Source organism: Notolabrus celidotus, chromosome 11 (genome assembly GCF_009762535.1).
Source record: "Notolabrus celidotus isolate fNotCel1 chromosome 11, fNotCel1.pri, whole genome shotgun sequence".
NCBI classification, from domain to species: domain Eukaryota; kingdom Metazoa; phylum Chordata; class Actinopteri; order Labriformes; family Labridae; genus Notolabrus; species Notolabrus celidotus.
The window spans coordinates 28604764-28631059 of record NC_048282.1 but is presented as its reverse complement, the minus strand read 5'-3'; the positions used below and the strand labels follow the sequence as shown (position 1 = coordinate 28631059).

Below are 26296 nucleotides of genomic sequence, written 5' to 3'. Positions count from 1 at the left end.
TTTGGCATATCTCAAAACTGCCACAGAGAATTGAGTGACAACTTTATTTCTCATCTGCTACATAAATCAAGGAAATAACTGTGAAAGTCAGCTCTACAAACTAAGAAATTCCCTGTGCTTTCTATAAGCTTCGAAGGATTTCTTTAACAAAGTTTCACACAGGAGCGAGAGAAAAAGTAATTTCTTTGACAGGCAGACATTATGTGATAGAGGAGACTTTTCACTGCATTAAAGAACGGGGCTCCAAACAACAAAGAGAAGGTAGCTGTTTAAACGGCCAATTTTCCAGTCCACATTGTCATTGTCACACTCTTAACTCCAAAGGCAGACATGCACTCTGGCATCAAAGGCCATTGATTTTCTAATCAAGAGCAAATGATGATTAAGGCATATCTGCCCCCTTATCTTTCCGTTTAAAATCCACCCTTTCTGGATTCAATTTGACTTTGGCTGTTTTGCTGCTGAGGGGAATCAGGACAGTCAAAGACAAAGACACCTTGTAGAGACAACGGGTGGTGTCATGAATGATTAAGGCTGGTGGAACAGAAAATGATCACCCATCCTCCCTCTCGCTGGGTCAGCAAAGGCTCGCACAAATGCCTTTCCTTTTCGTCAATAGACATGGAAGCTGATAATGTTGATCGATACTTCTCTCAAATTTTAAACTCAAAGTTTATTGCGATTGATAGGTGAGCATGTAGTGCCACTGGCATGAGGCAGAGCTGCTCCAGTCTTGACTGCAACAGCTTTACTAAAAATGTAAACATGCAGCTCAGCTATACTTCCCCCACTAATGCTGTATCGCCTCCAATACACTCTTAAATTCCCAAGCTGGGTAGCAATAAACAATGTTAAAAAGGTTGGGCAATGAAACCCCCATCTCTTTTACCTTGATAACATTAAGAAGTAATACCACAAAGCAGGGGCTGACTCACCCTAAGGGGTGCACATGCTCATTTCTTAGCGGACTTCAATTATCCCAACTTTCTCCCCTGGTCGGTCTTCCTATGTATATGTTTAGCCTTTGTGATACACCTGCCTCAGGAAGAGGGATTAGCTCCAACCCTCTCTCTAAGCTCGGTTTGGACTCTGAGTTGAACCGTCCTTCAGGATGGGCCTGGAGCTCGGCTTAACAATGACGCCCCATCCCCTCCTCATCTCTTTACAGTCTCTCTTTCACTCATCCTCCATTTCCTCATTTCCAACTCAGACCATAAACATTCTGCTGGGGGGGGATAGGAATCAAAGACAGATGGACATCATCAGTCCCTGACCTTCAGGCAATGACAATTCAACATGCAATGTGTTGTACTGTTAACAGTAAAGCACTACTGCTGAAGTACAAAGAGGGACTGATGGTATAGAGGGACAGAGAGACGGATAGATACACATTATAAAACATGCAGGTCCCAATATTTTTGATGAATAGGGGTCATTGTGTTACAGCTGTTTATGCTAATTACTCCAGTTTTAATGAGTTATTACTCCAGGTGTAATTCGCTCACACAGCCAAATAATAGAAGCAGGGGCGCTAATTTCCAGATTCATCATTTCCATCTTACAACTTCCAAGTGTTCATCAGAGTCAAACAACACTGCCTTCTTGTAATTGGAGGGTCATTCATGGTGGATTGCGTTTCCTCAGATGTGTTCATCAGGTTGGCTATTAGCACCGTACCTTCACGCAGCAGACTCGGTGATGTCACTCTACCTGAAGCGGGGTGTCGTGACAGAAATGAGAGAATTGCGGGGCATCTTTTTGTTGCACAGCGAGAGGAGACTCGTGAAAGAGGAAACTAGAAGGCCGCCGCTGGGTGCACTAAGTCTTCTGCAGACAGATGGGACAACAGCGAGATGTGTTCCCAACATGTTTTTCCTTTTTTTTTTTTATAGACGCCAACATATGCTCAATGAGATTTCCTTTAACAAAGACTGACAGAGAAGGATCTTTGTTTGCACACTTTTGAATACTGAGACCAAAGACTGGACATAAGAAACCAGCTGTAAATCCTTTCAGAGCCTGTGGCACAGCTAGCTTTTTGAAATCATTTCGAGAGTTGGACCAGGTTGCTCATTTTCACCTGGAGAAAGGCAGGAGATACAATATGTAGCTCTGTCATTCCCATCATCAGATTGCAGCACTATTACCAGTCCCCCATGATTACCTGTACCTGTCCTTATCTCGAACACAGCATACCCATGTAACCTGCTATTCGCTCTGCCTAGATGTGTGTTTTCTTATGGAGAGGTTTCTGTAGATTTTAACCTTAATCCTATCAGCTAATGTGAAGGCACTGATCCGCGCCTGTCTTGAAGGTTATCTGTGCATGTTTCACACCCACAGGCATTCATTATTTACATAGCTGCTCCCCCGAGGCCCCCAGCCACGGCAGGAGGTGTAGATGGGAAATCTACCTCCCAATCTGCCAGCGACACAGCCATATCTATCCAGCATAGCTCACTGACTTAGGAGGATGCAGTGTCAGGATTATCATTCGTCCCCTGGAAACTTCGTCATCATCATCACCATCATCATCAGCATCGGTACATGCACTCGTGGTGTTATCACGCAGGACTTTTAAAACCAAGGGTTCGCCAACACCAAAGGCTGAAGGGATCTTTGACCAACGAGGGCACAAATCAGAGGGTTATAATACTATAACTAACAACATTCATTATGAAAGTCCTGAGAATAGTTCCATTAGGAGGAAGTCTGTACAATCAGGAAAACAGCAGCATCACTCATTTCAGAAAATCACTAAAAGGGACATTTATGTGGCAAAGACCTCCAGCAGCCAGAGGAATTAACATTCCTGACCATCTGACAGTAAAGAGGAAGAAGCGCAGAGGTCTGCAGAGGAGAAGGCAGGGGTGGATTGATTGGGCAACAATGCATTGCACTTTAACTCGAGGAAACGCTGCTCATCTCTAGTCTCCGGACTACAGTCGGACCCTTTCTTTCTGTCTCAGTGAGAATTCTCTTTGATCAAATTGCAGTCTTTACTCAAATTGTTCCCGTATCTTTTGCATTTTGTCAGACACAAAAAATGATAATTTCTTCAAATAGATTTGGTAAATAATGTTTTGTTGGTATGGCATTAGCGTTGAAAAGCTTGCATGGTGTCCTTCTGCAGAGGGCAGAGACAAAAAAAACAACTCATTTTGCCATTTAATTTGGAGCACTTGTAAATATGAATGAGCATGGCTTGAAGCTATCATTTAAGTAAAAAAGGACAGAATGAATCATTTTTCATTGGCTCGAAAATTGAACTCCAATTGAAGATGCTTTTGACATCAAACCTCATTGTGCTATTTATCTTGAGGAGAGAGAACCAGACAGTGTTGATAGTGTTTTGAATGAAATATATGCTAATAATGCTTGTTTGGTTTACGTCTAAATCAGTCATTCATCTAGCATCCATACAGCCATGTGGAGGATGATGAATATAACAGCGGCTGGATGAGGCAATTTCCCAGCCTTATCCCATAACCCCCTGGATAATTAATTCTAATGATACTTTTTATCTGCAACAGCCATCACTATAAACATCAATGCACAAACCTATTCATTTGAATGTGCTATTGAGCGTAACACTGACCTTTCCGGACCCCCCGGACCTCTGAAGACATGTGTGAGAAAAAAAAAAACTCCCTGGGCACTCACGCCAGCCCTTTAGTGTGCCGGCCTTATTTGATATAAGCGTGACAGGGGGTATTTATAGAGCAGGACTGAGCCTCGCTCTCCCCTCCTCTCTACACCAGGAGGCCATTCCAGCCCAGACACTATTGGCAGCCCTGCTCACTCACTGGAAAAGCCATCATGTCAGCACACTGGCAGTAGATCGCATGTTGTGCTAACAGGTTTGGGGAGTCCACCAGCGAGAGCTCGATGTAGTTCATTATGCAGTGACAATATACATCCCTTCTTTGATGCATTATTGCACAGCGCCAAGGCAATCTGTATTAAAATGTCACTGCTTTTCTTTCTATCTAATATAGACACTATTCTTGCTACAGTCTGATATCTTAAGCTTCCATCAGCATACTTGTGATTATTGGCTTATACATGATGATGCAATCTTTGAAAAACATTGAGGATGTAGTGCAGAAATATTAAGTCAGAGCAGATTTTGTTTGGGCCATCCTTCAGTTCAAATGATAAGTTTCTACAGATGTCTTTGTTAGCTGACAAACATTTAGCATGGAGTATTATCAGATTTTAGTGACCGGTCTGTGTGTAGGGTTACAAAATTCTGGGAATTTTCAAAGTTGGAAACTTTGCATGGGAATTAACAGGAATTTATGGGAATAAACCAGGAATTTGCTAAATTGAAGGTTGGCTCTTAATAGGGAAATGAAATATAGTTGGGAAAATACATTTTAGCATAATCCTGACTAAAACAAACAGATTTCACTCAAGTACAGTTGAATATCTATGCTATTCCTATTCCACACTGCTTACTGCAGGGCTATTGAGACCACGCCCCCTACGTGCACTTTTCATTTAACATTTTGAATGGGACTTTGTTGGGATTGCATTTTTGTTAATTTTTTTAATGGGTTGGGTCAGGGTGGTGAGTAATATTTAACTCAACATTCATGTTTTTGTTCTTTAATGAAAGAATTGATTGTTCAATGAAATAATTAACACTTGATAAAGTTCTACTTACAATTAAATCTGTTTTAATTGTATTATTTTGAATGGACGTCTGCTTATTACAAAACAATTATTTATGCTTGGATATGATACCTTTCCATTAAATTCCCAGTTAATTCCCCTAAATTCCCATAATTTCAAATTTGGAATATTTCCAAAATTCCCCAGCTTAACTTCCTTTGGAAATTTACCAGAAATTTTCAACCCCTATCTGTGTGTTAGTAATTACTACATGCAAGACATTTCCAACATGAAGACGTTACACTTAATTAAACTGTTTTTATTTAGGGATGTGCATGTTAAGTCGACTGGGTTAAACATTGTCGTCCTTTTTAGTCGGCACTAGAATTACTATTTGGTGAAAGAAGAGTTAACTTCTTTTTGTTGTTGTTGTTGTAGGCCAAAAGTTCTGGTCACGTTTTGTCTATTCTGTTACCACCATTAGCTCTGGTTGCTGAGTCCCTTACTATAATGCTCTACTACCTGGATCAAAACAAACAAAGATGACAGATGGCATCTTGTAGCGTGTCGCAGCTTGACATCTAGCAAATTGAGGTTGTATGTAGGCTGTCTGGTTAAACTGGTATATAACCACTCAAATGAAGCAATGTGTATCCAGCACAGGCATGTGGGTGTTAAACTGTAAGGAGGACCGACGGCTGGTGGTGCTAGCTCTGCTAACCTTGGCCACACTCTGTAAATCAATTTGGGATTCTTTGTCAGCAGACTCTCTGATCCTGTATTTCACCATGTTAAATCCATTGTACCCAATTTTGACTTTTTTTTTTTTTTAGCATTTTCTTATCTTTAAACAAGGCTGTCAGTTGGAATTTAAATATCTGATTAAACAACTTGGAAATTAGACATTTTGGAACATACTCAAAATGTATATTGCCGGGGCACTGTTGGCCTAGCGGTCTAAGCGTGGTGCGCCCCATGTACAGAGGCTATAGCCCATTCTAGCCTCGACCATTTACTGCATGTCCTCCCCCACTCTCTGCTCCCCAGATTTCCAGTCTCTCTTCTGCTGTCTTGTCCATTAAAGGCAAAAAATACCCCAAAATATAACTATAAAAAAAAAAATGTATATGGCCAAACCACAATCAATTTTAAAAATATACATTAATTATTTACAAAAACTTAACTGTTATCCTCATTGTAAGTAAAAACAGGTATAAAGTCCATGAATTAAAGAAATTATAAACTATCTTAAAATTGGAATATTTGGAATACAGTATTTGAACCAGAATATTTGACTGTGGCTTCTGAAAAGGCCGGTGTTTGATGTGTTTACCTTGTAATTTTTAAAAGTATTTATTTAGTGAGCCTGAGGGGGAAAAACAGGGAAATTATTTCCTTAGTATGTAATAAAATAAATGCTTATTGATAAAACTATCTTTAATCTAGTAACCAATTAATTCAAGTAGAATATTTTTTAGCTAGCAGGTAATGGAGGTCCGCTTGAGTGCCCTTGACCATCTGTAATGCAGCTTATCACAGCCACACCAATCAAATTGCAGCATGTTTACTGAAGCGTCAGTTGAAAAAGCCAAGGACAGGAGGAAACCAGTCTTCACGTCCCTGGATTTGGCCATTAAGATTAGTACATCATCAGCCACACCGGCAGGGAGAGTGAAATAAATCAAATAAATAAGTTAGAACGCCCCCAAGCAGATGTTTACATAAACATTATGTACGAATACATTATGTATTGCCCAGTGCCCCTCACTGCTGCAACAGAATTCTCCATTAGGTTTCCAGGTGTTCCTTTATAGTGCAGCGATACAGCGCTTTGATCAGCCTATCAGAACAATTCCCTCTTTCATCCTGGGGAGTATGATTTGGTTAAAGGGAGATTTCGGATCAAGGTTCAGCCGGAGCCTGAGCACGTCCAGTTCCCTTGTTTAATATTCATGCTGAGTATGGTAATCTGAAGTTGCTTTAGTAAAAGTCATCGGCAACATCAATTTCTTATTAACACAGGGTGCAAATATCCAAGAGCAGAGAGTTGTGCCTGAGCAAATCAGGAGTGTGGTGAGTGAGTGAAGCAATGAATTTAAACTTACTGTGGTGCTCTAATTTACAAGTCAGGATCCATTTTTTCTCTTTGTATTATTTAAAGAATTGGATGGTCTTTTTCTTATTGTTGAAGGCATGTAAAATGATATTCAACAATTGATCTGAAAAAGGTTTGACAAATGAACGACTGCAGGGCTAACTTTGAATATTACTCATACCAACAAAGGATATTCAGCATTTTCAAAAGCCTGCCGGGGCGTGAGAAAGAATACATTTTTTAACAATTCAATTACTCCGATTTGAGATCTAAAGTAAGCCGTCTGTTAAAATACCTGCCATTCGCAGTCAAAGCACAAAATCTATAGTTTGCTCTTCTAAATAAAAGCTATTTTTTCCCTGCTGACAACAGTAAGTTAAGCTCTGGTGTTGACTCAGGAGTGCTTGACTTGAGGTCCTTGGAATGGGAAACACAAATGCATAGTTTGGAAAATATTATAGGACAAACTGCTCGGTTTCCTTATGTTCAAGCAGTATGGGATTTTCTGTGTTGGTCCAAGAGGAATAAAAAAGCCAATTTAGAAAGGTTAAATTCTGGGTACAAGCTGGTTTAAGTTTTCAAGGTGTGAGACTGATAGTCTAATGTCTCATCACTATCATCACTCTCTCTCTCTCTCTCTTATTCTCTGATATCCCTCTTTCCAACCCAAACTCGGTCGAGGCAGATGAGTCTAGTTTAACATGAGTCTAGTTCTGCTCGAGGTTTCTGCCTGTTAAAGGGGAGTTTGTCCTTGCCGCTGTAACTAGCTAAATACTGCAAAGTGCTCTGCTCATGAGACTGAGTCTTATCCCTTCTTGGTATTGGGTCTCTGTTAATAATTTAACATAGAACATAGTCTAGATCTGCTTTGTTTGTAAAAGCGTCTCAAGATAACGTTTGTTGCGATTTGGAGCTATACAAATAAAGATTGATTGATTGATGGATAACAGTACCGCTTTGAGTCAATCCAAAAAAAGAGAGCATGCAGTTTTTTTACTTTGTTTTTTTGTGATTTTTGTTAAACAAAGTTCAATTGAAAGGTCAAACTCAAGTTTCTCCCCCTTGATGAGCTTAACAAAGTTCTTTTTTTCTCTATTCTCTTCTTTCTGCACCACATCAATCTAACTCGGCAGCCTGAACTTGGTCTTGGCGCCATTGACTAAGTACGGTCTAAGCTCAAAACCTAAATTATTTAGCCACTGAGTCCAGTTGATAAATGTTGGCGGTGCAGGTCCATACATTACAGGGATGTGTGGACCAACTCTTTGGTAGGATTTATTATGCATTGGAGGAGATAAAGGCCATTGATTGTCTCCTACAAGGTCACTATAAGGTCCTTGTCTCCACTGAAAGGGGTATATCTCTTGAGGCAACAACTTTAAGCCAACATTTGATGACACCTCGAATTAAGGTTCATGAAATGTGTCGGAATAAGCTATCAACGGTCTTAAGTCCTACAAGGATACAGGACAATAATAGGCTGTATTTATATGAAGGGATATCAGGGTCCTACATTATTCATGGGGCTGTGGAAAATGCTATGGCAGTGCTAATATAATATTGACCTAACCCCATCACTACACGAATGGCAATAGCGGCACAGCTCAACACACACAAGAGCAACAATGTACACACATTGTGGCAAATGTTACGGGAACATATCTCTTCCTCTTATGATCAATTCACATACCATATGCGATACTTGGAAACTCAATACGGTAGACTGTCTCTTTAAAGGTCAAAGGAGTGACTGGACAGAGTGGTATCAACAAAAAAAGCTCTTTATCATGAGACATCAGAGCCACACCATGAGTTTGTTTTCGGTCAAGAAATCCTCAGGAGGGAGTGTTCTCTCTTTATTATCTGTACTGTGTAGGAGGACAAGAATAAATGGGAATAAAGCGGTGCTTGAATGGATTAATGGTTTATCAACCCGCATTAAATGAAGAGTTGTGTGCGGCTCACTTTCACAAAAAGCACCATTATCTCAAAGATAGCAGCAAAGTAGACTTGAAACAAGATCAGATTTGAATTTGAGGATATTTTTTTGCCTTTAGATATGTCTAAAGCTTCAGAGAACTCCTGAGAAAACACAAACATAAACACCAATCACTTCTCAGTTAACACGCAGAGAAAACTGTCTTCCAATTTAAGACCAATTTGGGCTAAAAGAAAAATGTGTTTCACTAAAATACTACCATGAAGAAAATGTGTTTGTATCTACAAACGTAGGCACACAGTAAAAAAACAACAGACAGCTTTTTTTGGTGGGGTTTGCACTTAGTGTAAAAAATGATAATTTTACAGGACATCATGCTCAGAGCAGGACACTTCAATGCTGCTATAAAGTCAGACTGCTGTTTAAAGATTTGCAAGTGTGAGAAAATAGCTAATCTAATAATTCAACACAAATCCTGTGGACCATTAAAAAACAGCATCAGGGCTCTCAAGTTTTGAACTCAATTCAGAGTAAGATTTTGGCAGCAAGGGGGGGTGATGCTATTTTTTGTTTGTTTGGCTGTTGAGTAACTATATTTCTTTCTTTTTTTTTATTAGCTGGTGCGTGGCAAGCTCATTCTGAACTCTACGGGAAGCCCACTTGATTCCTACCTGTTCCACAGTAAGGTAAAGTGTCGCAACTTGGTGGCCGTTGTCCTAGTAATTACTCTGTGTGAGAAATACGAAGTGTTGCGTGTGAGCGTGTGAACAGGTTGAAATGTGTTTGTCTCACGGCCAATGTGTGAGACTTGAGAGCCCTGGCTAACGTATTTCAATTTCTATCAAACCTCAAAATTACTGTTAGTAAGCTAAGCTATCTTCAGCTTCAAGCTAAAGCCTGTCTTGTTGTTCCATGTTAAACTACATAACAGTACTGCAGGCTAGAGAATATTTGTCCTAAATTTGCTGTTGTTTTACGTTAGCTAAGGAGTTCTGAAATGAATGCCGTTAGCAAAGTCAAAACATTGTTAGTATTTAGCTAATTCCCAGAAAATATAACCACTAATGTAAGAGCCATATTCATGTTTTTGAGTCAAGATGTGGACCATATTCATTATTGTGACACTGGGTGTCGCTGTCTCGTTTCTTAGGGCACAGGTATATAGGTACGTCACTGCTAAGGTATCAGATGCGTGTTTTGACCCGGAAGGACAGATGGTTTTTGACCGCTGTGGCAGCAGGCATCATGGAGAAACCGCGGCTGAATTGTTTGTTTGTTTCCTATGTTCAATGAATGAAAACTGATGGACTGTTATCACTTCGCACCATGCTGCAATAAAAGGATTGTATTGTCCTGCAAACCAAAAACACGCCTGCAGAACTGTTATTGAAAACCTACAGCAAGCAGTATCGTACTGACTTACATATGACAGTACAGCGCGTCAGCCAAGTCACTCCCGGGAGTAAAAAGCACATCGGCAGCTTTAGTACTGAACTAAGCTTCTAATATTAGCAATTGTTAGCAAGCTAAGATACTTTGAAAATGAAACGAAGGCCTTTCTTTGTGTATCATGTTACACTTCACAATAGTGCTGCTTTCCAGGAAATGTTCAATGCTACTGTATGTTTTTTGAGGTTCGCTGAGGAGTTGTCAAAGATGTTATGTTGCTAGAAATATGGCCAAATGTTTTCGGTTTTTTTCTTAAACATCCTTTGAATTTGATCAAGACTTGGGTGAAGTGAAAATAACAGCTTAGTATATTTTATATCTTTGTACAATTTAAAGGGGACACATCACGCTTTTTTCATCAATATATATTGGTCTAAGAGGTCCCCAAAACATGTCTTTAAAGTTTATGCTCAAAAAAACACTTTGAAATCAGATTTTGGCATGCCTGAAAAGTCCTCTTCTTCATTCCTCATCAGAACAGTCTGTTTTCCCTCTGACCACGCCCCCTCCGGAAATGGATGTGCCTCGGCTCTCCAGCACGTTGATCTAATGTTTACATGTTGGCTGAATATACACGGCTGCTCAGAGATCGCGTTACTTCAACCCTCTGAATCTGATCCTGGCGGAGAGGCGCCTGTAGCAGGACCTTTCTGAACGATTGGTCACAGATTTAGTGTTTCTTGTTGTTTTATTCATCAATATGTAGACGTGTGTCTTGGTACACAGCTACGAACATGTAGCTATGTGGCTATGCTAACTAGCGCTAGCACTTATCCATGATAAATAAAAATCATCCACTAGATCTTCAAATCTGCAGACGTGGGGAGTAAAACCGACCTCTGCCAGAAAGGCAGCAGGACCTTTTATGAAGGATTGGTCACAGGTTTAGTGTTTCTTGTTGTTTTATTTGTCAGTATGTCGACGTGTGTCTTGGTACACAGCTACAGCTACAGCTACAGTTACAGCTATGAACATGTAGCTATGTGGCTATGCTAATTAGCGCTAGCACTTATCCATGACAAATAAAAATCATCCACTAGATCTTCAAATCTGCAGACGTGGGGAGTAAAACCGACCTTTGTGTTTATTAAGACAGCCTACAACTAGCATGCCTCCCTCCTAAGCTCCTTGTTAGCACACATTTGTGCAGGTAATGAAAAACGGGGAGGGATTCAGTATTATTTTATACAGTCTATGGGCTGAACAAGCTCCGAGCTCTGACTCCGTGACAGACCGGATATTGTTGTTACGCAACAAAAACACGGAAGTCTGAAACGGCTCGTTTCACACACATTTACAGAAAGGTGTAGAAATCAAAACAGGGGCAGAATGGATTTTTTTCATTCTCGGGGGGTTTGTAGACATGCCAGGGACACATATTTCAGGTAAAGAACCATTAAAAAGTCAATTTTGCATGATATGTCACCTTTAAAACTTAGAAAGCAATGGTACATTCTTTTTTTTGATAACAGTGTTAGAGCTAACCAATCTGAGCCTGACGTCAGAGGAAATTGTCCACACTGTAATTATAGTGACTGCAAGACGGCAAACCTAAACCCTACTGAAAAATACATTCAAACATTCTACAAAGGAGACATGATAGCTCAAATATTACTATTTTATCTAATCAGCTATTTCAAATTCATAATGAGTATGTTTTGTTGCAATGTGTCACACATCGTTGGTTGTGTATAATAACCCAAGAGTCACCGTGTGAAATACAGAGAAGAAAGCCGCCAGAACGCCCCACTGAGAAAGTGAACATGTCCTGAGAGAGACTCAGCCCAGATGAAGCATTCATGCCTCCAGTTCAGGGGAGATTTCTAAGCATTTTTATTGTAAGATACCATCAAAGCACTTTCCCTCCTTTCTACTTAAAGTGTATAAACATGACTTTGAAAAATATCCTGCAGTGGGAGAACAGTAGAGCCACTGTGGGTCCATGTTGCCTCATCAACAGAGATTTCAAAAGGCAGTGCAGAATTTCAATGGTGCTTCAAGGTTCTGCAAAAGGACAGGCTAGGGGAGTGGAAGGAAAAGGGGGAAGGAAGAGGACAGGTATTTATGGACTCTCCAAAGACACCAAGTTGACACCTCAACCTTTTGGGTTCAAACTGGAAAGCAAGTGCTGATGTCTTTTAACAAAAATCAGCAATGACTAACATAAAGGGGTCAAACAACAAACTTCCATACACACTCTGTAAAGCTGGAACTCTGAAACTGCCTCAAACACTAAAGCAGGACATTCACTCACACCAAATAAAATACTCCAGTATAGCAAACTAAAATGAAAAGGCTGAAAAAGAAAGCTTAAACAAATGTAACAGATCAGAAAAACCACAGCTAAGCACATGAGAATCAGAGTGCTGCGTCAGACGCATTTGCTATCTGCAATGTACATTCATCCAAATATGTTTCAGGTTCAGTGCTTTACAAGCTCTGAACTATAGGGGATTAAATAAGCTGCATATCTTGAAGTAATGCACTGGAAATATTCAATGTGAAAATCATGTCAATAATAATTTTTATTTCACACTTTTTCATATTAATTCAAAGGTTTACTTCATCTCCCTGTTTCTAACTCTCCCCCACTTTACTCTCAGTGTAGCATATACTTCTGCAGATTCCATACACTTAAGTTTGTAGTATTGCTTTAACTTTCTGGCACCTAAACGGAGGAGCTCATAATCAGCTCCCCTGCAGCGAATCTGTTAACTTCACCTACTAGGTGCTTTTCAAATAAGCTGCAAATATCGCAGGAAAAAAAGAAGAATCTAATCAAAGGTGAATTCCTAAGCAATAAGATAAACGCTTTAATCTACTGTCACTCATCCTACGGTGTTCATTTTCCTTCAAGTTTGCTATTATTCATTTTGCAGATCTGTCCTCAACTTTTTAATAGGTATAAACTTATTCTGGACCTATTTATTAGAAGGATAGGAGAGAGTGTTGCAAAGACAGAAACTTTTAGACATTCAGGCCACTCGAGCAAAACAGAAGAGGAGCACAATGGGGATTGTGTCATTTCTGTTCAATGTTGGACTTCAAAGAAGAATAGCGGGTTAAAAAAACACAGAGCAAATGACCTATCACTTTAAAGAGCTGTTAGAAGCCAAACCTACTGAGAGCGTCCTTATTCTGCAACTTTATCCACGCTAAAAAGGTTTCTAAGAACTTGCTCAGTCCTGGATCTGGGACCTGTGGGACGGATCATTATGTCCTTGTCAGCTGTATTTTTCAAATTCAGCCACTTTTATTGATGTGTAAACATCTCCAAGAGAAAAGGGACTTCACATACTGCCCAGATGAACAAAGGGCTCAAGGACATCCAACCAAAAGGACGTCTGAATCCTGCTGGACCGGGATCCTACGAGCTGCCTGAATGGGCAGCTTTGATAAGAAAAAACAATGAACTGATGGGGAATAACCTCTGATACTGAGATTCACTATAAAACAAATACATAACCCCAAAGGTCATGGCAACCTATGTTGGAATGTTACCTTAGTATGATATATACTTTGACTGGTATGAGGGCTGCAACTAAGGACTATTTTGATAGTGGACCAGTAATAATAGTAATAATAATAATAATAACTTTATTTATATAGCACCTTTAAAAACAAATGTTTACAAAGTGCTTTGACAAACAACGCAGGGTTTGAATAATATAGCAAAGACAGGGAGGAGGAATTTCAACAATGCAATGCAAGAGGTTAAAAGGAATACACGTCAATTAAACATAATTAAGTGGTGGGACAATAGACCGGTAAATCGTTGTTGAGAGGTTTTTGAAGGATAAATAAATCAAAATAAATGAATCAAAATAAATAAAAATAAATAAATAAAAATGGATAAATAAATCAAATGGATCAGTAAATAAAAGCATTAAAATGACAATAAAAGAGGTTTTCAGAGTAAGAGGACAACATCAGATCAGGAAAATTAGAAAAAAGTGTTCAGGATAAATTAGGAACATTAAATTAATAAAGTAATTGATTGTGGAATAATTCAACAAATCAGATATTGAATTAATGATTATTATTATTTAGCCATGAGCTTTTTATAACATAACCCTTTAAACTCTAAGCACATCATTTAAAGTCTTAATTCATTTAAGCCCCAAAATAAATTGTTTTAATGTGTCACAAGGTGAATTTTTTTCACTGATTCATGAAATAAAAGATGAGAAAGAGAGAAAAAAAACAGGGAGAAAAGTAAAGATTTTAAGATTTTTACTGAAATGTAAACTCACATGGAACGTTCCTCTCATGTGCTCCAATGAAAAGTAAGTTCCGGTTTATATATCCCGATGGTGTCTTTATTCTTTGCAGCTCTGAGTCAAAAGCTACAGGACTTTATAAGTTGTATAACGTGATGGTTTAGCACCGGTTGCTGCCAAGTTTATGTATTTTGTTCACCTCTCGATGTTTCACACGTGCTCAATCAGTAAAGATAGTACAAAAACAAGATGACTCACTCCTCATTAATTTATTTGGCTAAATTGTTCTAAACCTGTCCATATGGCAGTGTCACATGCTCCTCTCTCAGCAAAGAAAGTAAGGCTGCAAGATGTCTCACTCCTCAGCTAATTTGACTCTGTAAAACCAAAGTATTCTCCTCTATCCCTCTTTCCAACCCCAACTCGGTCGAGGCAGATGTCTGTCTAACATGAGTCTGGTTCTGTTCGAGGTTTCTGCCTGTAACTTGCTAAATACTGCGAGGTGTAATGCTCATGGTGAATTAAGATGAGATAAGATCAATTTTCAAAAGTGATGTTGAGGACGGCAGACTGACCAATAAAAATGTATTTTAATTGTATTTAATTTGAGTATTTACATATTTACTTAATTATTTATTTACTTTATTTTGCTATTTGTTTATACATATTGATTTGTATACCCTTCTCTTTATAATTTAAATTGTAATATAATATGTACTATTATTGTTGTTGTGTGTCACTGTCTGTGTGCTGTCTTGTTTTTGTGTTGTTTGCATTTAACAAAATGTCTGTGAAAAAAGAAAGATGAAATAAGATCGAGTCCTGTCTGTAAGAGAGGACTGGATCGTATCCTGTCTTGATGTTGGTTCTTTGTTTATAATTTGACAGCGCAGTCTAGACCTGCTATGTTTGCAAAAGCGTATTGAGATAAAGTTTGTTGTGATTTGGCATTCAAATAAAGATTGATTAATTGATTGATTGATTGATTGATTGATTGATTGATTGATTGATTGATTGATTGATTGATTGATTGATTGATTGATTGATTGATTGATTGATGGTATGTCCTCAGAACATGAAAACATGTTGGATTACATCGCCAACGACTCATCCACTTTTAAATTTGTCAACTAATTTTTTGTCGACTATCTTGAAGAATTATTGCAACCCCTAAACTCTCAAAATGTTGATTTTTAAATAAGAAATATTTACTACTCAATTTGTGAAGTGGTAAATGCATGGGTAAAAAGTTAAACTAAATAAAAATGTAAAATGCAGCTATCCTAAGAAACAACACTAGGTGCACTAGGATATATTTGTAGATTACAAGTGCCTTTATTTCATGTGGCAAAAACATTTTTATTTATTTTTTAAAAGAAAAGGTATTTTTATTCTACAATCCTAGTGTGCCTTGGATTTTGTTCTTTGAAGGACGGTTGCATCATACATTTCAGGTGAGTTCACTTTTCTTTCTACTCCCAAACGAGCAATTCACTACAAAGACAGCACACAGGGGAGCCAGTTTGGGCGCGCCCCATGTGCAGAAGCTGTAGTTGTTGTTGCAGTGGTCGTTGGTTTCACTACCTTTGCTGCACGTCTTTCTACTCCTCACATTTTCTGTCTCTCTTCAGCTGTCATATCAATAAAGGGTAAAATAACCCTCAGGGCTAAATAAGAAGGAAAGAAATAGAACACAACATGTGAACTGCTCAGGGTCCTAGTCTGCAAATTTCATAAAAGGTATCATATTTGCTGAGAAAGGGAGCCAAAACAAAAGCCTACATTACATTAAACACTGGTTTCACATAAGCTGGGAGGAGCTGAAACTCTCAGCTGAACTCTAGTTAGGGTCAGTAAAAAATGAGATTATTAAAAGACATTAAAGGATGGATAAACACTTGCATTTTAAGGCCGTCCCTGCTGCTTGCAAACAAGGTCAATGATAGCCCTAGTTCTAGTTCCCCGCCTTTGACAATGAGAGAGGCTTTAATCAGATGAAGGCCCTAATGCAGAAGGGCTACAGAGGCACTGCCATGCCTGGAGCTGTCCATCAGATAGAAAAGGGCATGATGGGCTGGGATCCAAACAGGCCCACAGAGAATCCCAGCCTGCTGTTGTTGCTGGCTCTTCATTCTCAAGGACCTTTAGAGATCAAAGACCAACACACAACAAGAGAGACGGCAAGAGGGAGAGACGGAGATAGGGAGAGATGGACCAAAGAAAGTGAGTAAGGCAGGCAGGAAGGATGCCATGAATCAGAAGAACCCATGTGGCCTTCTAGTGATAACCCAAACCAAAGGCCTCCTATTGAACCCAAGGAACCGTCAAAGGGATTTCCTGGAGAACGTGAGAGACACATCCACTGCGAGGAAGGGCAGCATCCTCTATCCGCTGCTAGATGAAGTATCTTCCGACCTCAACTCCATCCTAACATGTTATATTTTGTAGCGTGGAAATGATGTGCTCCTTTTGATACTCTATAAAAAGCTCTTCTTTTTTCCTCTGAGGAATAGTTGAAGTAGCCTCTCTCCCTGCTTTCACTCTCTTAACAAAAATAAAAAAGATACATGGTGTTCTTCTGCCGGCCAGCGCTGTTGTTTAACCTTGGTGAAATACAAAATGGGACAGGCAGCAGAGCCGAACAAATACTGAGCTTCATGAAGCGTTGCGAATACAACTTAGAGTCTAAAAATGGACAACAAAAATGTATATGAAAGGGCAGGCCTTCCAAATATGAACTCGGTCTGGGCTCAGGAAAGCAAAGGACTATTTAATGGGAGATTTCCTCAAGGAGTTCAAGCGAGATGGTGTTTGTCATGATGGATGTACTACATCAGAATTATATAGAGGGAGAGTGGTGTGCAATGTACATCCAACATGGTCAGTAACCACAGATGATGGACAACACACGGGGGACGTGAAATAAACACAAGAAAACCTATTATATGTAAGTATTAGGTTTAATGTTCGTCACAGGTTTTGATTTTAATCTTACAATGTACACAATGTTATCTGTGTTAGGGTTTGTTGACTACAGCCAGGGATACCATAAAGATTCTTTTTCAGAAGGAATAGTCTCTTAACACTCAAAAAAATGCACACAGCTCTACACAGCTGTCTCTCTCAGAAGTCTGTCATGATTTTTTCATCGTCCTATCTGTGTTTTGTCAGTTTCATCCAATATTCAAGATCAGTTTGTTGCAGAGAAAAGGGTCAGCACCCTCGTATTTTTTTTAAAGATATGGCAAGGTGAAAAAAATATACATTCAAAATGAAAATAGTGATGGTTTTAGGATTGCTTCTACTATTACTTGGTTAATTTACAGCACCAGGGTCTATGGGATCACCAATACGAAGGCCAATGTCAACAAAACAAAATCAATAAAAGACAGACTTTGAGAAATGGAAGAATGTAAGGCTGGAGCATACTTCAGGTTTTAATGTCAAAAAACAAAATAATGATGTATGTACGTCAGTGCTTGAAATCCCCATCATTAACACATGGTAGATATAAGTGCAGTCCTGGAAAGAGGCTCTCTTGGAGTGTGGCAAAGCTGCTTTTTCTGCACTTGTGATCTACACAGGGGTGTGTCCAGACTTTTGGGACTGGGGTGGCCCAACTGGGGCACTTGCTCATGCTGGGGCTGCTTGAAGTATGCACGCACACAAATGAATAGCATGTATACAATATTGTTATCTGCTTGTACTTATAAAATGTATGGTAAGGGTTAAATTCCTGTGTATATATATTTCTAATTAAAAAAGAAACACAACAGAGTTATAATAACTCTTTTTTAAGCTATATTTTTGGGGCTTTTACACCTTTATTATAGAGAAGAGGACAGTGGATAGAGTAGGAAACTGGAAGAGAGTAGGGGAATGACATGTGGGAAAGAGGCCGCAGGCTGGATTTGAACCCAGGTCAAACACTTCATGGGCACGCAACTTAACCATTAGGCTAAGTCTGCGCCTGAATGATATTTCTTTAAGGACTCAAAAATAATTTATTGTCTTAATTCACAAAGTAAAGTACTTTACAGCCAAAAAATATATATATATGGGCAATATTTTGGTGCACAAATGTTATCTATTAATGTGTTTTTGACTGTTAAACATTCTGCAGGAGTTGGGTTTTTTTTTGTAATGGGCTTATTCCTCTCCTACATAGGCCTACCTGTCTTTTGAAACAGATGTGGAGTATCTACGATTTCTCGGTACAAATTCTCAGTCGAGGCAGATGGTAGTCTAACATGAGTCTGGTTCTCCCCGAGGTTTCTGCCTGTTAAAAGGAAGTTTTTCCTCGTCGCTGTAACTAGCCTAACACTGCAAGGTGCAATGCTCATGGTGGATTAACATGAGATCAGACTGGGTCTTATCCTTTCTTGATGTTGGGTCTCTGTTAATAATTTAACATGGAGTATGGTCTAGACCAGGGGTTCCCAAAGTATGGGTCGGGACCCCCTGGGGGGTCGCGAGACACAAATGCGGGGTCGTGAGATGTCCTCCAGAATGTTTTTTTTTTTTTCAAGTTATCTAAAAATAGTACGTTTCATCCATCATAATAAAAAAATATAGACATTTCTGCCTTGCTCTATTGCCGGATGACTCCTAAGTTTAGGGTTAGTGAACAGTTAATTATCAAAAGCATCAGTAGCAGCAGGTTAATTCATAACAGCACAAGAAACCTAGCCACATGCTCATATAGATAGGCTCATTTTCTGCAGACCAGCTAAATGAAGCCACATTAAATCACTTCAAGGGACAGGAGGTTGTGAGTCATTGACACCTATATTTTTGGGGTCACGGACCAAAAGGTTTGGGAACCCCTGGTCTAGACCAGCTTGTAAAAGCGTCGTGAGATAACCTTTGTTGTGATTTGGTGCTATACTAATAAAGATTGATTGATTGATTGACTGACAATTTCAATTTCAACACAAAATGTGATACATCATAAGTCCTGGGTGGTCTGATTGCAGGGGGACAGGGGGGCATGCCACCCCTGACCACCTCCTTGGATACACCCCTGTCCTCAAATCCTGTGTTAAGAAATGAAGAATAAAGCTTTCAACACAGAGAGACGGTAGAAAGGAAATAGGAAGTGTGGAAACTAAAGCGAATAATGTAATTTGTTATTTCTTGTTAGGTTTCATGATGAGCTGAACTCATGTGGAAGAGCATTAAATCAGCCTAAACTATGAGCAGATTACCTCTAAATGGGATGTGACTGGAAACTGGAGTGTCAGGTGATGAGAATAGATCAGTCGGGAAATATTGTTAAGTACAGTCACACATTCAGTTCTGTTGCAAAGAACCACACAAGTCCCTCTGCACCGTGCGATCCATTGTGTCCACGTCACTTAAAAGTTATTAATATTGTTGCCCTCTTTCTGTGTGATGTAAGGGGAGGAAACTTAATTCCCTACAAGAGCTACTTTACCTGAGACACACTGCAGATCATCGAACTACGTCTCCCTCTCCTCGCTCATCGTTTTTTAAGACATGATGTCAGCCTGAAAAAAACTTGATTGCACAGGCGGCGGTCCCAAAGCATTAAGCACACTCGCTGAACAATATAGCACTGGTCATGAACAATACGTTATCTGAGGTAATATGCATAATTCAGAATAGAGTAATTTTATAGCTTACCAGTTGCAGCAGCGGCCTTCTTGTAAGCTGCAATCTCCTGACACCCTTCTGACAGAATGTTAAACCACTTTTTTTGTATTCCACAGGGTGCAACAAGACAAGAGTGAGGCTGGCATTAATTTTGTTTGCAATCTCTTTCCATGCATCTTTTTTTTTTTTTGCCTTGTCTCGTCATTGTGATACTAAATTTCCTTTTTATTATATGTTTCCTCTGATGCATCTCCTTTGTGGGTTGCAGATATTCCTCAAAGCTCCAATTTGATTTTCTTTTTCTTTCCATTCAGGCTGATTCCCCTTTAATTTAATCTATATTTGAATTGTTGGAGGCTGCTGGTTGTTAATTTTATATCTGTTAATTGCTGCAGGAGATTAAAATGATACAAATTGTACTTGTTAGGCTATTTATGAATATTATAACATCTGGGGATTTTAAGGAACTTATTTTAAAAGATATAAGTGCAGCCGACACAGATGAACTGCGTTGCTAAATCCCAAAGAGAAAAGATACTTTATTAGATTAAGAAAGTTTGTACATATAAATGTAACTGAATCACGTCTCCAGCTTGAATGTAAAGGAAGCTATACCCCACCAAGTTATTTTTAAGGACAAACTTTCCACCTATAGAAGAGCTCAGACATGTTTAGCAGCAAATATGCACTTAAGTTCCAAGAGGATGCTTAGATTATGGAAGTGAATGTTATATTACAGACTCCTGCCATTCAATTCCCTGCAAAGGCTGGCAGAACAGAGGTACTCACTCATATAATCATCTACTGTATAAGAAACAATATAACAGTTTATTGAAGCAGAGACGCACACATCAAATGCACATCTCATTTTCCTTTATCTAGTAAACAAAGTTAAACTCTATCACGAAACGGTTCCGCACAGAAAAATCCTGACCAAGCAATTCAGAGAAAAAAAGAAAGGTAGAAATATTTCCGTCTATACCTGAATGGCTTTGCAGCTCAGTGAACACATGAGGGAGAAAGAGAGGGATACGGGAGATAAAAGTAAAAGGGGGGGGAAACCAGAGGAAGAGGGAGCTGGAAGGAAATCGAAGACACAAGCTGGGTTCAATTTAGAGGCTTCCCACAGGAGGTGGAGTGACCTGTATCCGCCACAATAGAGGTCATGCAATTTTTAGTGGATACCCCCGTCTTCAGAGGATACTCAGGACCCCCGCCTTGATGTGCGCATACAGAGGAAAAGCAAAAGGGTACCCTGTAGCATGCCGGACCCCCTGAAATGACCTGACTGGTGGGTTCCTATTACAACTGCCTCATGACACCGCGCTGTCGCAATTGACACTTCACAGTGAGCTACAACGCAAAGCAATCAGCGAAGCTATCAAGCTCACAGGAAGTTTCTATGAAGTCAGCCATCCAAAAAGAAACTCTGCCAATTCCTTATCTTCCTGTCTTCAATTTTCACAGGCCAAATGATGAAAAGAGAGACATAAAATATATTTAGTAAACTGTAATTGAGTGGAAACGACAGTCAGATGAAAGTATATGATCACTCTGTGCAGATGCAACACACGGACATAAATTAGCCCGGGTGTTGCTATTAAAAACACTTTGAAAAGAAATAGTGAAAGTTGTCAGTGCAACTCTGTGGCTGAATAACTGTGCTCACGGAGCAGCTAGAATAAATTGTGCAGGCATTTTGCCATCGGAACCTCAACTGAGTGGTTCAATGAAGAGCTGATATAAATAAAATCTGAACCCTGGTTAAAAAAGATCCCCACAGGACGCTCCTGCACATCGTTCATTCACTGACATCCTCTCCTCTACCTGGTACCGCAGACACATCGCGTGCTTCTAACCCGGAATACAAAAAAAGAAGAATGACAACAAACAAACAAAGAGACAAACAGATGGATGGCCAAACATGACCTTTAATTTCCACTGGCTGTCGCTGAGAACTAATGAACATTTCTGCAAACATTTGCAATTGGTGGAAGTCATTTTAATTACTCTCCACAGAGAGAGAGAGTCATGCACGGAACAGAGCACAAACCTAGATAAACATATTATCAAGCATGACCTTGTGCTCGGTTAGGTGGATTCTTTGTGCACTGAAATCTATAAAAACAAATCTGGCAACAAAAAATGAATCAAAAGTGGCGAAGAAGAGTCAGATACCAGGAACACTTCTAATCCTCATGAGTTAGCTTTTAGAGTTTAATTGATGTCAGGATGTTACGCCAAAATCTTTGCCCTTCCTTAAAAGTAATACAGACCTGTAAATAAATGCTGTTCATTAATACTACATGTATCAAAAGGAGGTGGAGGAGGTTCTCCCCCTGTGTTCTTACAGAGCAGACACCCTGCTATAGCCTGAGATAAAGAGACCCAGATACTGCAAGAAGAAGTCATTATATTTATGTGAAATATAATATTAGGATTACTAAGCTTTGGGGGGAACTGAGCAGCAAAAGTCATGGGTTTAATGAGTGAAGCAATTATTTCAACTGTTGTCCAGAATCCATATTAATAACAAGATTAGTAGGATCGTGATCTTTCTGATTCAGCTCTGATCCTACATTTGATTTTCAGTAATTCAATCAGAGCGGCTCTTTAGTGTTAAGCTTACTGTTCTTACTGACCAGTTGGACTTGTATCATCAAAGTGTGTTGTGCATATTGTTATACATTAGATCAGATTAGATCAGATTAGATTGGATTAGATTAGATTAAAGAACTTTATTTAGGGGGGGAAACTCAGGTGCTACAAAAGTCTGTTCACACACTCAAGAAACAATAAGAACAATACATTACAATACATTATAATAACCAGAAGGACACACAGTCTCCTACCACTCAAAGCCATCCTTACAAAGCTTTGTTACAAGCCCAGGTTGTGAAGGACATGCTCTGATCCGATTCACATGGCACAGCAGCTGAAAAATAAATTGAGGATAACAATAAAACTAGAAAAAGTTCCTCAAACTCAGAAGGGAAACTTCAGCTCCTGTGTGACACCATAACTCACTAGTTTCAGAGTATAGTGCCGAAGAGATAAAAGCCTTCCCTCCGTATGTTTGTTGTGTTTCTTTCAAACACACTAGAGATATTATAGTGGATTTAAATGTTATGAAAAGTCAAGAATGATCTTTTAATTGAGGAATATCTCCATTACACTGAAGTTAGACGCAGAGACTTTTTTATCATTTTGGATATTAAGTTTAAATATAGCTAAAAAAAAAACTCTAAATGAGTCATTAATGTTCCAAAGGCAGAATAAATGGATAAAAGATGTTCATTTCTCTCTTTATTGTATCAAAGAGAGTGTATTGTGTGCAAAATCATAACAGTAAGATCTAAGATAACACACTGGCACAGAGCAGGATATCATAAATTATAACACAAAGCCGAGTCTGACTACAGCACATTGCACGCAGTAGTGCTCGTCATTAAAGCACCTTGTCTTACAGTGTCAGTGACAACCTCTTAGCTTTTCTCCAATCTCGTCTTTAATATCATTTGTTGTCGGTTTTGATCGCTGCTCTCTTACTGTTACACCGGTTGCCCGGTGAGTCCACTAAGCGTTCCTGCTGGTGCTCCTGCTCTGTCCTGAGTGCTGGCATATTGCATGTAGGCACCATGCTGTGGTGCTGCTGGCGCTGGCGTGAGGCAGAGAGGATTATTCCTGACGACAGGGGCATTAAATGTGTAGCGGGCCGGTGGAGGCCTGAGCTGATGCTCTCTTGTCTGTTTTGGTTCAGCAGCAGTTCAGAAGCAGTGCCCTCTAAGCTGAGCAGGAGCTCACAGGCCTCGGAGTGCTCAGAGCATCGTGCCGTTCATTAAAGGCTGAGGGTGTCACACCAGCTTAGGCGCAGTGTCCTCCATCAACCGAGGCTTCATGCTGTACTCCTCTGCATTTTCTCGTCTCCAAAACTGGCAAATTTTCTCTGTTTGTCAATGCTTTATAATGTCAAATTTGAGCCACTTGTTAAAAGTCAGAGAGGTTTATGCCTACAAGGGGGCAAACACTCTCAGCGTCTAATCCTGTGTGTTGCGTCAGAGAAAATATTGCTTGCTCTTGTCCTCAGCACTCCAGCAGTGAGTCATAAATGCTGTCATTCACACAAAATGTCCATGAGTGCTGCTGCAGAAAGTACAGAGTTAAGGGGCAAACTCACACTGAAAAGTCAGACAAGCCTAAATAAAATCATCCCCTTTTTTTTGACTGGTACTTTCCCAAAGGATGACACTTCTGCTTTGAATCCTGTAATAATACACGGCCTGAATCACAGCTCTAAAGTGAACCAAAGTGCAAGAAGTCCATCTTCAAAATAGCGCAGGTAAAATTGCGATTCTCCAGCACACCTCGAGTCCTGCAACCTTCATCGCCCAGCGCAACCAAACATCAGGCTGACTCTGTTTGATCTTGAAAGGGATATAAGCCTAAAGCCCTTCCTGCGTGAGATGTCCTTCTTTAAAAAGATTCTAATCTCAACCGAAATGTCTAGCAAAATAGAGGTCATGGTGTCAGAGCACCCAGCAGACAATAGCACCCGGCAGAAGACCTGAGAGGAATTCTGGAAGGATTTGTTTCTCTCTGTGTCTCACCTGGGAGATATGGGGACATCAATGGCTGAAAGAGCAGCTACAAAAACAAGGTATATATAGATAAGAGGGCTGACATCTTGTCTTGTATTTACAGATGAGAAATCACTGATTAGTTCCCTTTTTTATATTCTAATTATGACCTCCTTTTGTGTTTCTTTGAGTACTTCTTCGTTTTTTCTCTCTTTATTCTCAAGCACTGCCAGGTACTTCCCTCCCATTGTTAATTTAAAGGCTGATAGCATATCCGTACCCTGCACGCTGCTCATAATTCAATGACGAGAGCACCATTCAACCTTCTAAACTCCCATCCCCTCCCTTGAATTTTGATTCAATTGGTTTATCTAATTTTCCAGTAAATGCTTGAAATGTATTCCTGCACACCTTCCTCTCTTGAAACCACACAGGGGAATCAGGAGAATGAGATAGAAATTAATAGTTTTGCATTAGCTTCACTTCGACACACAACAGCTCCCACTCCGAGCTGCAAGTTGTGTTCTCCATCATTTCCACATAAAGTAAAATGAAGTGTGTACCTCTTCATGAATCAAACATCCACAGAATCATCAGAGATTTGAACAAAGAGGGGATGATGTATAGCTGCGAAAAGTTTTCAAAAGCAGGAAGGAACAATTGACACTTTCATTATTCCTCCTCACAGTATGTGCAACTCAAGTAGTTTTTACAGCTATTTCAAAAACACAGCACTGCCTCTTGGAGGTCTAGTGGACATGTGCATATAAACAATCATCTTTTAAGCAGGGGTGGATCCAATGGGTTGACCAAGGGTGGGCAGGCCCCCTGTTGGTCGTAGGATTGATTTTAAGATTATTTTATTGACTTTTGAAGCACAACATGGACTTGTCCCTCTCTATATCTCTGAGCTTTTATCCCCCTACAAACCTGGACGCAGTCTGAGATCCTCTGGCAGTGCTCTGCTCGCTGTTCCAAGGACCCGACTGAAAACTAAAGGGGACAGGGCTTTTGCAGTCAGATCTCCTACACTCTGGAACAGCCTGCCAGAGAAGATCAGACTTGCAGAGTCAGTCCCATGTTTTATGTTATTACTCAAGACGCATTATTACAGGAAAGCTTTTATTGTGTGATTTTATTTCATTTTAACACAGATTTTAAGGGTCTTTTTTCTAAGCCCAATGTGAAGCACTTTGTTACCTGTATTGAAAAGTGCTATACAAATAAAGTATTATTATTATTATTATTATTATTATTATTATTATTATTATTATTATTATTATTATTATTATTATCAAAATCTGATAGGCCACCCCAAGTGCCACCTGAAAATACTGTGACTTGCTATTTGTCTTGTGTTAAAATCAGCTATTTTGACTGTGATGTCTGCTAGAGGCTTGCTCTGCAATTCAATCCCACAAAATGTATTTTAATGGTGCTTTAAATTGTGACTTAGAACAAACATGTTCTTGTTGGACCTTAAAGAGTTAAGCTTAGAGGACTCTAATGTCGCCGCTCTGTTGGGTTACTTTTAAAGTAAAGAAAAAGGCAAGAATCTAGCATATTTCACATACTTCAATGTTAGAAGTCAATCTACATATGAATAGCAGAGATATAGAGTAAATAATAGGGATGGGCATTTCAAGCCAAAATACTATCCCATAATCATCGGCATCAATTCAACGATAATTCAAATAGATACAAACATTTTTGAAGTAACTCTTCGATTTTTACAAAGTGAACGAATATTCGAAAATTCAAAAACTTGGAAATCATTACCCAT

General features: G+C 39.4%; 1 protein-coding gene across 2 annotated transcripts in view; it reads right to left on the bottom strand.

Moving 5' to 3' along the window:
- Positions 1 to 17264: 17264 nt before the first annotated feature.
- LOC117821074 overlaps positions 17265 to 26296 on the bottom strand; it is a 32061-nt gene continuing 23029 nt past the window's right edge. The window contains exon 4 of one of the 2 annotated variants that reach the window (XM_034695099.1): positions 17265 to 17964. In XM_034695099.1, coding sequence (XP_034550990.1) covers positions 17815 to 17964 — 150 coding nt within the window. In that variant the 3' untranslated portion in view covers positions 17265 to 17814. Of the gene's footprint in view, positions 17965 to 21881; positions 22872 to 26296 lie in introns of those variants that run through there. The other variant, XM_034695100.1, reaches the window with a different exon arrangement.